The following is a 14,714-nucleotide window of genomic DNA, read 5'->3' as shown; positions in this document are numbered from 1 at the left end:
TCGAGGTATCGCGGGACTATGAGGTCATACTCCGATTGAGCTGCGCAGCGCCGTGATTTCGAGATCCCCGAGCTCTTTAGCCCCGCCCATTCCGTCACTAATGTACTGCACAGTGCCACTCCACCCGTTTATTCTGTTAATATGACAGGAGTCTCCGACCTGAACGATCAACCTTGATCCAAACTCTGTCCCTCAGCATTCCTGACTTCTAATTCACATCACACATGTCACATCTACTAAATCGAAATGTCGTCCAGATCACAATATTCGGTAAGTCTTTGAATCCGTGCTAGCATGCTACTGCTAATGGTAACTGTCACATTCATGCAACACTTGCAGTGTTAATCTGTCTCACGGCTTCCTCTAATAAGAGCACGCTTTTATTAACTCATTATATGTCATAAGTAACTTTAACAGTCTCATACCATTAGAACATACCGGCTAATAAACACAAAGCAAATAAAGTTATTTCTTCAAAGTTTGGACACACCCACACACTCATTTTCCACAGTTTAGGAGAATGGTGAAGTCATCAATATTACGAAATGCCAAGTTTGAATTATGACAGCAAAGAATGAATAAAAAAATAACTCAACGATATACGAGGTGAGATGCATTGTTATGTGTATAAAAATAAGTCAGGAATTGAATGCTCAAAAAATTGCAGTAAATAATAAATCAAAATGATAGTAGTAGGCCTACATTATAGTTCTGCATACTGTGAGCAGTGCTTTAAGCCACATCCCAGTCCAACATATACCTAAGAAAAGAAAGTAGTCGACGAGCCTTTAAACACAAGTTTGTGTTCTCATCCAGTCAAGGCGTCCTATGCTGAAGAAGAGAGATGATTTTGAAGACATTTTGGAGGAGAGGCGGAGCTCCAGTGATCTGAGATATGCGCTGAGGTGTTACTCGCCCACACTGTATAAGGGACTGGTGCCCTGCAGAGCAAGCATGCTGAAAAGCATCGTTCTGCAGTCTGACCACCTGCAGCATGTTATTAAACAGGTACCACACAAAACCCCACAACCATACTTTAATGCAGAACTACACTTAGGCTTAGATACGTTCTAAACATCCTGTCTTGTGTTTGTGTAGGTTTCATCACAATCAGGAGAAAGCAGCGAGTGCGTTACGGAAGAAGCGTCTCTTATTCTGGATGAGATGGCTCAAAGTCTGCAGCTCAGCACTGTTCGCTTCTTCGTCTACACACTCAGCAAAGCCTTTAAGAGACTCTTCCGCAGTGTGTGTGTCAATGAAGAGGGTATTCAGAGAGTGAGTCCGTCACAAAATACATGTGTGAACATCAGCCACCCTATACGCTTAGAAGTGACCACACCATGTGTCGTAAATCATTGGATCAGACGTGAAGCATTGTTATTCAATTGAAAATATTTTCTCTGGCTGCTGGTCTTAAATCCGTTTACTTTCAGCTTTAAATGGACAGGCATGTGTTCTCTCTCTCAGCTCCAGCAGGCTGTGCAGGAACATCCGGTGGTACTATTGCCCAGTCACCGTAGTTACATGGACTTCCTGATGATGTCATACATACTGTTCATGTATGACCTGCCGCTGCCGGTGATTGCGGCTGGAATGGGTGGGCATGGATCAATTTCAATAAAAAATTAGCCATGGAACCATCCTAAAAACAAATAATGCAGTAACACAACAAATTTTAGACACAAATCATTTCTGTATTTTATTGATTTTTCTGCTGAAATTCTCGATACCGTAACACAGCCTGATTTGTCTGAGTGCATATTATGCTGTTATTTAAACAGATTCAGGAGGTTCTTCTAGATGTTATCGAGTGACAAAAATGACCAAAAAAATTATTGACAGAATATTCTTATACAAGACAATGACGAAATAGTTCAAAAAAGAGATTTCCATGACCATGACTTAAATTCTCCATAACATTAATGTCTTATTATGTATAATAACTTAATTCATCACATGGGATTGACAGTCTAAAATTTTTACTGTAATGACAATATTTAAAGGGATTTTTCACCCAAAAAAGAAAAATCAGTCATCAAGCCCTCAGTTTGTTTCAAATCTGTATTTATTTTTTGTTCTGTTGAACACATCGAAAGATATTTGGAAGAATGTTAGCAATTTTCAGTTCTGGGACATCATCCACTACCATAGTAGAAAAAAAAGTTTTTTTTGTTCTGCTGAACACAAAATTAGATATTGGAAAATCTGGAAAACAATCCGTTCTGGGGAACCTTGTTTCAACTATGGTAGTCGATCGTGTTCCAGACGCGAAAGTTGCCGACATTCTTCAAAATATTTTTTTCTGTGTTATCGTAGTGGGTCATTGTCTTTTTAAAATTCATGACCCTAATAACCTTCTGGTAAAATCTGAAAATGCACTTCTGCCCTGAAATGACCAATATGAACTAGACGGCTTGGCTGGAGCATCTGTTAACTCCTCCCCTTCAACTCTCATTTCAAAATCAATGCAACAGCTGTTTTTAAACATCCAATCAATTTGCAGTGAAAAACGCAAGCCACGCCCACTCATTTTCTCCTTTTCTCTCAGCAAAAAGTGTCAGAATACAGAAGTAAAAAAGATTTCCTCTAACAGTTCAGGGGACTTTAACCTGTTATTTTCATATATATCTAATACCAAACACCAGTAGATTATTTAGTTTGCTTTTAAAAATGAAGTGTGAGTAACTAATTTTCCAAAACACATGATTTACTATGAATATGTTCCTAAAAGGGTTTAGCAATAAATGACTTATCCCCTTAAATGTTTTAATATATGCATGTAACTCTTTCCTAATCTGAAGCATGTGACCTCTTCTGATGTTTTCTGTAGATTTTATGAGCATGAAGTTTATCGGGGAGATGCTTCGTATGTCGGGTGCGTTTTTCATCCGCCGGTCGTTCGGAGGAGATAAACTATACTGGGCTGTGTTCTCAGAGTATGTGAAGACGATGTTACGGGTAAGAATCATCTTCTAAAAGATTGTTTCCTGAAGCTCATCTGATAAAGCATCATGCTTGTAATGCCAACCAAGGTCACGGGCACACAACAACAAGGTCTAAAACTATGTGAATTCCTTTCCTCTGTGATTTGTGGTTTAAATACAATGGAGCTCAATGGGGATCAAAATGTGACTTGTGTGAAAAAATATATTCAAAATATTTTTTATTGTTTGGCAAAGGAAGCAAGTCATTCAGGTTTGGAAAGATATGAGTGTTAGGAAATCATTCAGTTAAAATCTACTCTAGCGCTTTTTACAATTTTGCAGTCTTGCAAAGCAATTTAACAGACAATGCAATGAAAATGTTTATACATAGAACAAATTTGGATTTTTCAGGAAAATCCAAAATCCTGTCAGAAAACAATGTTAGAAACTTTAAGTTATTACAGTAGATAAAACTAGTTAATTTCTAGCTTTTTTGCGCTATTTTTGCCATTCAGGTTTAAAATCCTCATCTGGCCAACGTCAAAGGATGTGACGTGGCGATGTATATTACATTATTATTCATGAGACTGTGTTTTCTTGACCAATGAGAAGATATTTCTCCTAATTATTCAGCGCCTTGTGATTGGAGCGCCGGTCTCCCATGCCGGAACCTTCGCTGGTTTTTAACGGCTCTTCATCTCACAGCGTTGACGTCCATTTTAATTGCATTTCTCAAAAACGACAGTGAGGTAGATTGTAGCTGAAAGGGGAAGTTTCGTGACACTTTAAATCATTTAAACATGATGCATGAATTATCAATTGTTTGTGGCAATGTAAAATATACTCACACACCTCATTTGACCCTCTTTTTATGGGTTGTGTTGTTCATTCAGAATGGATATGCCCCAATTGAGTTCTTCTTGGAAGGAACGAGAAGCAGAACATGCAAATCCCTCACACCAAAGACAGGTAACGTGACCGTACATTTGGAACTCTTTTTATACCACGTTTTAAGACGCTCTGCTCTGCAGTGCCTTGTTTTTCATAGTTCATTTTGATGAAAGTTCTCTGCTGACTCTTGCATAAATTGTGCAGCGTCAAGCCTTTCCGCACGTTTTGGCCTTTTTTATTGCAACGCAGATAAATTCAAGGTGACAGGCAACATTTTTTTTGGTCGGCGTGAGGAAGCGAGTTGCCAGCGAAATGAAATTTCACAGGATTTTCACAATTGAATCATAGTCCCGGAATGATATAACACCCCTGACTAACTTATGGCGGAGAGGTTGAAAATGACTGCTGAAAATCTGGCAAGCCCGACGTAGAGGTCATCAATCAAAGCCAAACAAAAGCAAATTTAGATGAATGAGAGAAACAAAACGGTCCGCCTCTTTGAACACGATTTGTGTCAGCTTCATCTCTTTTCTTCTCCCTCAGGGTTGTTGAACATTGTGATGGAGCCGTTTTTTAAAGGGGAGGTGTTCGACGTCAGCCTGGTTCCTGTCAGCATCAGCTACGAGAGAATTCTAGAAGAATCGCTGTATGCTCGTGAGTTGCTCGGCGTCCCGAAGCCAAAAGAGACGACGTCGGTGCGTGAGGCCCAACATGCCTTGCTTCAACACATACAGTACATGCGCAATATGATTTCTTGTTTTTCAGTAAATCAAGGCTGAAAAAAAGATATTTCACATATTTCAAGAATAGACTTGGTTATAAATAAAACTTGAAATTGTATTTATTTATTTTTTTCTAATTGTCTATTTTTACTCTAGATTTTTTAATTTAAGATTTTTTTTAACCTTATTAACAGAAACCATTAAGACCAGAAATTATACATTTTTTTTCAAGATTTCAGATTATTGATTAATTTTTTAAGAGAAAACTTTTCAGACTGGAATTTTGTTTAAAATTTTTTAAGATTTTTCAAATTGATCTTTAATTTAAATTTAAGTTTTAAGTAATTTTACCTGATGAAAAGGTGCGTTTTTCGTGTTTAAATGGATGTTTCAAAGGCAAACAATTTTCCTGTGTTTTACTCAACCTAAAGTTATCCTGATTGAAATATACTTTCTTCTTTTAGAATAATTTAGTTATTCACACTTATACAGTTATATTACCACGTATCAATTTTCTTCCATGGGCTTGAATGAAAGTGAATGGGGGGCAATTTTTTGAAGGACCAAAAAGTGCATCCATCGATCAAAGAACTGCTCTACACAGCTCTGTGGTCTTAACAAATGTCTTCTGAAGCGAATCTATGCATTTGTTTGGGATTAACAGTGCTATTAACATCGGCTCGGCTGCCCACGAACCTAAGGTTTTTCTGGCAAATGACACAGGCGTTCCGGTGACGAATGCATTATTTTTCGCTTTGTTCCAATAGGATATTGTTGTCTCCTTTGGACGGGAGCTTTCTTCACTGTCATTTGCCAGAAAAAAATATATAATCATTAATGTTCACTTGCATTGTTATTGTAAAGTATTTAAAATATATAAACAATAAATAGTTTTCATAGTGTAGCAGAAATTTCCATTGAAACACCTAATGTTCTCTTGCTCTCAGGGTCTGTTAAAGGCTCGGCGAATCTTGAGCGAGGATTACGGCAGCATGCATGTGTACTTTGGTCATCCTGTGTCTGTCCGCAGTCTGGCGGAGGGAAAAGTGAATCGCTGTCAGCATAACCTGCTGCCCAGGTACAAGATTTCAGTTTCCAAACTTGTTTATTCAAACAATTACATGTATGTAAAATGACCTCCTGTCTGATTGTTTCAATAAGGCACATACCTCAGAAACCCAGTGCGGAAAATCTGGAGTTTCTGACCGACGCAGCGTTCCGTCTGGTGCGCACACAAGAGGAGAACATGGTTCTAAAGCCCTGGGTTCTCATCGCCACTCTACTCCTACAGAACCCTGATGGACTGGACCTCTCCTCCCTCGGCGAACAGACAGACTGGCTCAGACACCTGGCACTGGCATTGGGAGCGTTCTTAGACTGGCCTGGTAAGAAATTGGAACGTCCAGTGTGTCTGGCTTGATGCAGCTCTTGAAGGTTTTTGATTTGTCGACCTGGAAATAAGGTGATGTTTAGCAGGTACCTGCTGGAACAAGTACATCCTGGTACAGGAAGTTCTTGGGGGATTCGACAAAGTTGGTGACATTCATGGGATCGAACGTGGCATTCGCATTAGGAAATGTGATTGACAGTAGGGTAGGAGTTGGTACTCAAGTCAGGTCACCCTGTTTGTTGTAGAGCTGCCCACATTGCTATGAAAATATATATTTTACTTCATTTACATTTACATTTAGGCATTTGGAAGACGCATTTATAAATGCACTTAACGAAAAAAAAAAGACACAATCTCTAGCTGAGTATTTTTGAGTGCATTATGGCTAAAATGATCTTCGGTCATCATGGTACCGTTAACAACCAGTCAGATGGATATTTACCAAACGAAATATCCCAAAAGTATTGCATGTCTCTTATCCTCGTTCTCAGATTTACCTCCGTGTATAAAAAGTGATCGTGCATATCTGCAAAATGCAAATTCATCTTAGTCGCTCAGTATCATATTTTTCTCCACAGATCAGGAGAGCTGTGCTCGGGTCATCAGCTGTAGCTTAGCTCTGCACAGAAACCTGTTGAGCGTGTCGGATGAGCTCGTTCAGCTTAACGTCGAAGACTCGACGCAGGTCGAGACCACACCAGAGGAAGCTGTGTTTCAGCGAGCAGTCGTGTTGCTCTCTTGCGCCTCCTACAGGAACGAGATCTTACACGTGTTTGTGAGACCTGCTCTCCTCGCAGTGGCCATCCAGAACGCAAATTCTCACAGTAAAGGTGAACGGAACGCAATCTTTAATCTTTAAATCCAAGATTATGAAAATATCAGTTACAAACCAGCGTTTGTGTTCCAGATGACATCTACAACTGCTTCAACTTCCTGAGGGACATGTTCTCCAATGAATTCATTCTGTGCCCTGGAGACTCAGTTCAGGTTAGACCACAGTCACAAAACATACGGGGAATGGGCTTGGCATGACATGCAACAAGATCAATTTTGAAATCAGATTCACTCCCTGATTGAAATTGAATCGAATAACCAGGTGCCTTTAGTTTCTCTGGATTCAAAAATATGGTTGTTATGTTTGTGATTTTTAGGACTTTGAAGAGGCGTGTTATTTGCTGGTGAAGCGTGGAGCATTACAGGTGTCAGAACATGAGATTGTGATGTCAGCGAGTGGTCACAGAACTCTCACGTTTCTGTGTGCCGTTCTGGAGCCGTTTGTGAAAGGATACCAGGTGACCTTACACACAATGAGCAAATCTACATATTCTCACACAGTACTATAACTCTGTTCTTGTGTTCATAAACCTGTTTCTGTGAACTTTTTGAAACGCAAAACTTTCTAAACTGTGTTTCTCAAAATCTGAGCAAGAACTCACGTCGCTTGCGGAAAGCAATTTAAAGCCCAACAATCTCAACGTCTACGTGAAACGGAAGTCGTGATCTTCTTTTGTATTTTGATTAGTGGTGGGCATAGATTAATTTTTTTAATCTAGATTAATCTAGATTAATTCCAAGATTAATCTAGATTAAAATGGCTCATTTGAATTCTGCCGAAGGCATTCAGAATATGTGTGCTACCCAAATAATGACTAAAAGTAAGTCTTTGAGAACGGGTTTCTCAAGCCAGGTGGCGCATTGGACCAGGGGCTCATCTCCTGTTTCCAAAATGCATCACAAACTGCTTGAGAAAGCTGTTCGACTATGATAATTGGTGATGAAAATTAAATTATGTTCAATAAAATGGACTTGTGTTTACTTCCGCATTAGCTAAGGGATGCTTTGCGTTTAGGTGGTATTTGAGACTGGAAGAGCTCCTACAGTACATTTACATTTAGTCATTTAGCAGACGCTTTTATCCAAAGCGACTTACAAAGAGTGAGGGAGCAACAAGCGATATGTCATACAGGAGCCATAATACATTAGGTGCCAATACAAAGTTACTGATTTTAACTAAAGCTAGACCACTACCTGTTGAGAGAAAGGTTTTTTTTTAAACCAATTCCGCATTGCACAAGGTGCAAACAACCTTAGTCTTGTCGATGTTTCCATTGGGAAGCTTCCTAAAAAATTAATATTCCCTGAAGCAAACCCGGCGGCTTCAGAGCTGCATCCATGTTAGCACGTCACGTTTGATGCGGTAATTTCACAGTAAAGTGATGTTGTGTTCAGACCAAACGCGAATGGCGTGTCAAGCGCGAGTGATTTATATGTTAATGCAAAGAGCCAATAGACCTACTTGCTGCGCGAATCGCGCGAATGAAGCCCTGGTTATGAGATGATGAGGCGGCTTCTGCTTCCGTGAATGACGCGAATCACGCGAGTTGAAAAATCTCGTTCTCGCCCCGAACAGTGCAGTTAAGCTGGTATACATCCGAGCTAAAATATCAAGGTGAAAGTCATCATAGCTTGCGTAGTATAGACCCAGCTCCCAACCCAACTTTGAGAATAGATTAACGGCAACATTTTTTTTATCGCGCGATAAGAGTCTCACTGCCCACCACTGATTTTGATGCATTTCCGAGTGAAATGGAAATTTGAATGAGAAAAATAGTGGGCGTGGCTTTCGTCTTTCTCTGCTGTTTCATTGGATGTATAAAAACAGCCATTCCATTTTGAATTCAAATATCAAACCAATAAAAAGTGCTTGTCAATGCTGACAACACAGTATTTAATCATTTACGGTAAACGCTGCAGTTTTTCCATTTCCTGAGAAATAGCGAATTTGGGCATATGAGCTAAAAAATCATCTGATACTAGTAACACATAACATCTGTGTAAAATGTCCACATAAATCCAGTGTGTGTGTTTATAGGTGGTGTGTAGGTATCTGTGTGAGAACGTGTTGGAGAACCTTTTGGAGAAGGACTTTATTCCTGCTCTGAGGAACTTTGCACTAAAACTCATATTAGCAGGTAACACAAGTTAATGATGATTTGGCTGTTAAAACGGTCCAAGTTATAAACAGTTGTTGTCTTATAAAGCCTCAATTTGTGTGCTACTAAACACCAAAAGAGAACTCATTTATGTGTTGAACTCCCATCTGTCTGCCATTGTGTACCAAACAGTCTCATCTCAGGCTGATGCCATTGGTTGTTGTGGTGTGTCCACATTTACTACTTTAAAATAATCCGGTTTCTCTGTATTTGTCATCCTGATATCAGGTCGTCTGAAGTGTTATGAAGTCTTATCCTCAGACCTGCAGAAGAACGCTCTGGCAGCCCTGCTGAGACTCAAAGCCGTGAGGAAAGTCAAAGTGTAAGAGCTACATCTACACAGATTCCCCACCTTTCACAACGTTTGCTGTGTTTTTGTTAGGGATGTAACGTTTCACTTAACTCGCGATGCGATTAAACTCACGATGCGATTTTTTTCGCAATTGTTTTTTACAAAATTAGTTGGCAAATTAGACAGTTCTTTGTAAAATAAAAATATATTTTATGTTAAATGACAAAACAAAAACAAAATTGCAATTTTAAAACAAATTCAAAATCAAATATATTTTTTTTATAATACAATAGTCTCTTTACATAAACAAACTAAACCCATGTTCACACTTAAATTCTTTTTTGAGAAGAAAAAGTTGACCAAGGCGTTTTTTTAAGAAAAGTTGAACTATTTTCAACCCCAGAAGCTGCAAAAAAAGATGCCGGAGCTGGCATTTAATAAAGTACTATAAAGTACGTTTTTGAAAAATGGTTTACTCCATAGGATTATAATGTAAAACAGACGCTAGCAGCTTAAAGAAGTCAAGTCAAGTGAACAGGGGCTAAGACTTTGTCTGTGCTTTTCCTTACATGGATATTATTTTGTTTTTAAAGAAATATGAGCATATCCACATTTTCCAAGTTTGTAGTAAACAGCGGCCCCTGATGTATTTAAACATGTATTGCGATTCATTTATCATCTCAACCGGCTTGAATCGTCACAAATAATCGATTTTCAACTAGCTCACAGTGACTTGTTACATCCCTAGTAGTAGTGATTGTCTGACTGACGTGACCTCTCACTCACAGAGATGACCAGGTGACGCTGAAGGAGAACAAGATCGCAGTGAACTCGTTGGAGGATATGCTCGGTAAGAGTGATTTCACATCCTCCATACGCTGGCTTTCAGACGCCCGACCCAGTTCTCATTTTAACGATGTTCTGTTTTTCAGCTCCATTCAATCTTATCTTGTCTTGTTTACATTCTTCTCCTCTGTCACACAGGAGGTAAAATTCCTACCCAGAAGCCCATCCTCGCCCGACTGTAGTCACGCACACTCTCTCCACTCTCTGGAGCGCCAAACTAAACTGCCTTCATTACCATAATGCCAAATTCTGCAAGGTGGCACGGCTTCGCTGACTACAAAGGTTACCTGTCATCGAGCTTTAAAGGGCGTCACGGGTTTGCCATCTGGGACATTCCAGTTTCGTTAGAAACGCTTCTTTTTATCTCTCTACGTCTTCGACGAACTTGACAGCGAGCTGCGTGTCTGATCGGCCTTCGATCTGTGCCGTTTCTTTATCAGACACGTGTTAAACTGATGTCTGATGTCGCGAAGCATATGAAGACAGACGCGTTTGATTTGTCGCGTTTGAACGTCTTGTTCTGTCGTTCGTATGCGTTTTAAAACACTGTTACTGTTTGATAAACTGTTACTGGGTCTGTTATCTTTTCTTCGTGTCTTGATGGAACTTCTTCTCATTTTGCACACTGCGTGTTTGTGTTTGCACTGTAGATTTGGCCGTCTGTCGCCTTAGTTGGGGTTCGGGTTTTTAGGAATCGTGTTACAAAAGTGGGTCACTGGGAAGTGTGTTAACTCCTTAGGAGATGAATAAAACGTCTCTATTTATAAAAGTGAATCGGGTCGAAAAGGGAAGCATTTTATTAGATGACAGCCATGCTGTTAAGCCAAATACAGAGACTTGCCATTGCAGTGTTTACACAACCTCTCATGAAGCGGCTTTTTATTTTTCTAAATGTAAGTAAAGATCTTACATGAAATCAAAAACAAATGTAAGGTTGTGTTTTTTATATGGTTGATGTATTTTGGATATTTCACAATGCCTTCCAGTAATGAGATGTTTGATGACACACAGGCATGCATGATGCACTTGTCGCTGAGTTGACGGCAGTTAACAGAAACTCTGTTCACTGTTTTTTTTCCAAGTATTACATCAACAGTCAACAGTTAAAGAAGTAAAATAACTCAGACTCAGGGTTTGAATTACAAAACGAGTTTAAACTTTTAACACGGTGTGAAGTTGACATTTTGAATATTAACACTTTCTGAGCTGACATTTAAAAAAATCTTTATATTACCCATTGTGTTGATTCGAAGGGAAATCTGGGTGTCTTTTCCTTTCCGGTCTTTGGGATGATCATTGGGCTTTATCTTTCTTTGGATGAAGTACGAAACTCAAGCCATATGTAAAGCCATATTGTTCATTATGTGCTTCTCTAAAGTCTGTTCATCAAATTAAGTAAAACTGCGGAAAATGTTTATAATATTTATGTTTACATTGAAAAGTAGCTTTTTATTGGGGCGGTCAAGCGATTTATCGCATTCAGAATAAAAGTAAGTGATTATATAATACATGTCTGTGTACTGCGCATATTAAATTTGTTTTTATAAACACGCACACATACGTGGATATATTTAGGAAATATTTACATGTATTTCTTTATATTTACCAATAATTTAAATTCTATATGAATGTTTATTGATTTAATGTTACTTTTCTTAAATATATGCATGTGTTTGTATGTTTTTTTAAATAGAAAATGAAGATGCTCTGTACACAGAGATGTAAACACAAACTTTTATTCTGAATGCGATTAATTGTGATGAATCATTGGTCAGGCCTGTTTTTTACATAATTTGATGAGTTCGTCTTGCAGATCGAAATGGATTAGACAAAATTTGAGTGGAAGTCTCTCCTTGATTGTTACGTTTTTTACTTTTCTGTCTGTTGGATTGTTTGCCTTTATAAAACTAGATTAATATTATGGGTCAACAGTGTTGGGGCAACAGTGTTCGTTAAAATCTGATCGATTTGAAAGAAATGCTTACTAAAATATCTAATAAATATGATCAAGTGAAACAAAAGAGTTTGATCTGATTTTTCTTTACTTTAAGTATATAACACACAAGTAACATCGCCAAAAGGTTCTCATTACCTTTTACAGAAGCTTATATTTGCCGTATTGTTGACATCTATTTCCATGGAGAAAAATACTTTTGGTGTACATTATATTTGTTCATCCAGTCTTTTACATTTAACTATGCTAAAACTGGTTCTGTAACTGATTCTTGGGTGATTCTCATGAAATCCTGCTTTGAAAATATCAAATATGATTTTCTTCATAACATTACTAATAAACATGTCAAGGTATGACATGTTTAAAAGCCTTTATTTCAAAAGGCCTTAAAAATTCGCATTACCGGACCATTTAAAACTGTCAATCGCATTGCATATTAAGCAAAAAATATAATAATAAATATATATATATATAAATATATATAAATACATTTAATATAAAAAATGTAAAAAAAATTAAATACTACCTGTATTGGTAATGAGAGTAAAAATTGTGTACATAGCGTGATATGAGAATAAAAAAAGGGATACATGTCATCATTTACTCACCATGGAATTGTTTCAAATCTGTAAACATTTCTTTGTTCCGATGAACACAGAGAGAGATATTTAGAAGAATGCTTATAACCATAATTTTGCCCCGAATGATGAACACAAAAGAAGACATTTTGAAGAATGTAGGAAAGCAAACAGTTCTGGGGAACTTTTAACTGCCGTTGTATTTGTTTCTTACAATAGGAGTCATTGTGGGGGGCAAAATCTGTCGTGCTAAAAGCTTTCTTCTAAATATCTTTCTCTGTGTTCATCAGAACAAAGACATTTATACAGATTTGGAACAACTTGAAGGCGAGTAAATTATAGAATTTAAGGGTGAAGTATCCCTTTAAGCTTTTAACCAGAAAAATATAAAGTAATCTGTTAACCTTAATGACTTTTTTGTCATTTTTTTGTCATTCGAGAACCTGAAGTATAGAACATCCAATTGTTTTTTTAAGAATACTTTAATTTTACTTTAGTTTAGATTACAACATACAGTAAACTTCATTCAGACAAATCCGGAGGTGTTATAGGGTAATGAGAATTTCAGCCAAAAAAGCAATAAAATACCTAATTAATTCATGTTAAAATTATATAGAATATATATCTAAATTTTAAAATCATGAAATCTAACCCACGGATATCAAGGGTTAAACCACAAAATTGAAGTGATTTGGGAAATGAAATTCCAATCTTTATCACAAACAGAACAAAAACATCCTTTTTGATTCCTTTTTTAATGTGATGAAGTCATTGTTGGCCTCTAGATGGCAGACTTGGATCTGGATTTACACTGAAATGAAGCAACTTCTACATATTGGGTATTTTTCTTCGTATTTTGGCAATACATTCCCCCCCCCCCCCCATATACTCACCTTGTCTTTTGCGATATTGAGTGTTTGTGCTGTAGGTACAGTTCAGTGTATTTGAATTGTATCAGTTTGAAGAGCCTTGCTGAGCTGTCACCAGTTATTCAGTTATTCAAGCGAGTTTTGTGACTTTTTTTAAGCACATACTGAGAAAAGACAAAATGAACATTAAAGAGAACTATTTATTTACAACCTTAGCATGCAGAATAAAGTCCACTTGGCGCTTAATGAATGTTCTCTGCAATGTTAACCTATAACCAGAGCATCATCCTCACAGAAAGACTTTAAACTCTGATCTATGTTTATCTGTGTGATGTGACTGGGCCGTGACAGAAAAACAAGGCTCGTAGAATATAATTTAATGGAGAAGATGCCTCATAGGCTGTAAAAAAATAATTTGACAAGAGTTTGTCAACAATTGAATTAAAGCGGCCCTGCAACGATGTGTCATGCAATCTGACTTCTTTACAATATTAAACGTGCTGCCTTCTCATGCTTAACATGATCAACTTGTCAAAAAACGAGTTGGGCGTATTATGTAGTATTTCTGTGCTCAATACACTCCCCTAGCGATCGTACAAGTTTCGTAAAGTTTTTTCGAACATATAAAACTGTTTCATAACAACTTTTCTCTTTCCGGCAAAGGACGGGGCACGGCCACATGAGAGCAGGAGAAGGAGCATGCGCAGACGTCACTTTCACTTGTGTGAAGGAGAGAGAGCACACGTTCGCGAAGTTCAGGTGTTTGTTTGTTCACTGCATTTAGGTGATGAATGTTATATAAACTGTGGATATAACACTGGATTTGGAGATCGTTTGAAACTGGTATATGGAGCCGTCCCAGCGCTAAAAGATGCTGGATATGAACCGCATGTGGTGAGTGAAACTGTTGACAATTGGTGCGCACGTGCTTTGGTTCAGCCTACCCCTCTCCCCCGCACGTGCTGTATGTTTTTACAATCGCAGAGCTGTATCTGTCTTTTATAAATGTGATCACACTAAATACTCTTCGATGATACGAAGTATGCAATGCTACTCTATAGGTACTCAAGATTAATATGAGATTGACAGAAACTCTGTGTGTTACGCCCACTTTAAGTTCCTTCATTCTAAATAAAATTTCCTATTTTTAATGCGTTATATTCCCAGATAGCACATGTACGTCTGTAAGATGTCTGCAAAAGATCTGGAGATCTGGAAAACATCTGCCGTGTAAAACCATAAGATAAACAATTTT

The 14,714-nt window shown here is 37.9% G+C and overlaps 1 protein-coding gene across 1 annotated transcript; it reads left to right on the top strand.

Moving 5' to 3' along the window:
• The first annotated feature begins 80 nt into the window (after positions 1–80).
• Positions 81–12,079, top strand: gnpat (glyceronephosphate O-acyltransferase). The gene is made up of 16 exons (XM_056764236.1): positions 81–270; positions 817–1,008; positions 1,099–1,275; positions 1,468–1,597; positions 2,831–2,958; positions 3,818–3,893; positions 4,359–4,510; positions 5,485–5,615; positions 5,699–5,922; positions 6,506–6,757; positions 6,835–6,914; positions 7,079–7,219; positions 8,800–8,899; positions 9,149–9,242; positions 10,001–10,062; positions 10,197–12,079. The coding sequence occupies exons 1-16, from the start codon at positions 247–249 to the stop codon at positions 10,238–10,240; spliced, it is 2,007 nt and encodes a 668-aa protein (XP_056620214.1). The 5' UTR covers positions 81–246; the 3' UTR covers positions 10,241–12,079.
• The last annotated feature ends 2,635 nt before the right edge of the window (positions 12,080–14,714 follow it).

The sequence above is a fragment of the Triplophysa dalaica genome, chromosome 13 (genome assembly GCF_015846415.1).
Source record: "Triplophysa dalaica isolate WHDGS20190420 chromosome 13, ASM1584641v1, whole genome shotgun sequence".
NCBI lineage: Eukaryota > Metazoa > Chordata > Actinopteri > Cypriniformes > Nemacheilidae > Triplophysa > Triplophysa dalaica.
The sequence above is the reverse complement of the archived record's forward strand: the minus strand, read 5'-3'. Positions and strand labels throughout refer to the sequence as shown.